Here is a 768-nt window from a genome sequence, read left to right on the forward strand (position 1 = left end):
GATGACTGTGGTAAATCATTCACAGAAGCGAGTCACTTGACAGCTCACAAACGTACGCATACCGGAGAAAAACCATATCTTTGTGATATTTGTGGCAAAATGTTCTATCAAAAATCTCACTTAACCGAACACAAGTATTTTCATACAGGAGAGAAGCCATTTCACTGTGATGTCTGCTCTAAATCATTCTCTCGTAAAAGCCACTTGACTGCACATAAGAACATTCATACAGGAGAGAAGCCATATCACTGTGATGTCTGTGGTAAGTCTTTCTCAGAAGGAAGTACCTTAACTAAACATAAACGTAGCCATTCAGGAATCAAACCTTTTAAATGTGATATCTGTGGTAGATCATTCTCTCAGGTAGGTAGCTTAAAAAGACACAAACTCGTTCATGCAGGAGACAATCCATACCACTGTGATACTTGCTGCAAATCATTATCTATTGTAACTTGACTGGACACAGGTGTATTTGATTGATCATTTTCTGAAGGGAAGAACCTTGAATAATCCACATGTACACTCAGAGAAGAGAATATCACCCTATCTATGGTAAAGTATTCTCTCAAAACACCCACTCAACTACACATGTATATATTCATACAGAAGATTAACCACATAGTGTCAAAAATCTTTCCATAAATCTAATGTTATATAACCACCGGTGTATCTGTTTGACAAAGAAGATATAGCAATCTTCAGACACTTTGTATAACCATATCTATGTCCACTTTAATGCAATAAATTATAACTGATATTTTTAATAAA

The 768-nt window shown here is 35.7% G+C and overlaps 1 protein-coding gene across 1 annotated transcript in view; it reads left to right on the forward strand.

The window, feature by feature from the left end:
- Positions 1-768, forward strand: part of LOC106874779 (zinc finger protein 678) — an 8,977-nt gene extending 8,209 nt beyond the window's left edge. Inside the window, exon 4 of the mRNA XM_052977136.1 lies at positions 6-768. Coding sequence (XP_052833096.1) covers positions 6-456 — 451 coding nt within the window. The 3' untranslated portion in view covers positions 457-768. The remainder of the gene's footprint in view (positions 1-5) is intronic.

The sequence above is a fragment of the Octopus bimaculoides genome, chromosome 27 (assembly GCF_001194135.2).
Source record: "Octopus bimaculoides isolate UCB-OBI-ISO-001 chromosome 27, ASM119413v2, whole genome shotgun sequence".
In the NCBI taxonomy this organism is placed as follows: Eukaryota; Metazoa; Mollusca; class Cephalopoda; order Octopoda; family Octopodidae; genus Octopus; species Octopus bimaculoides.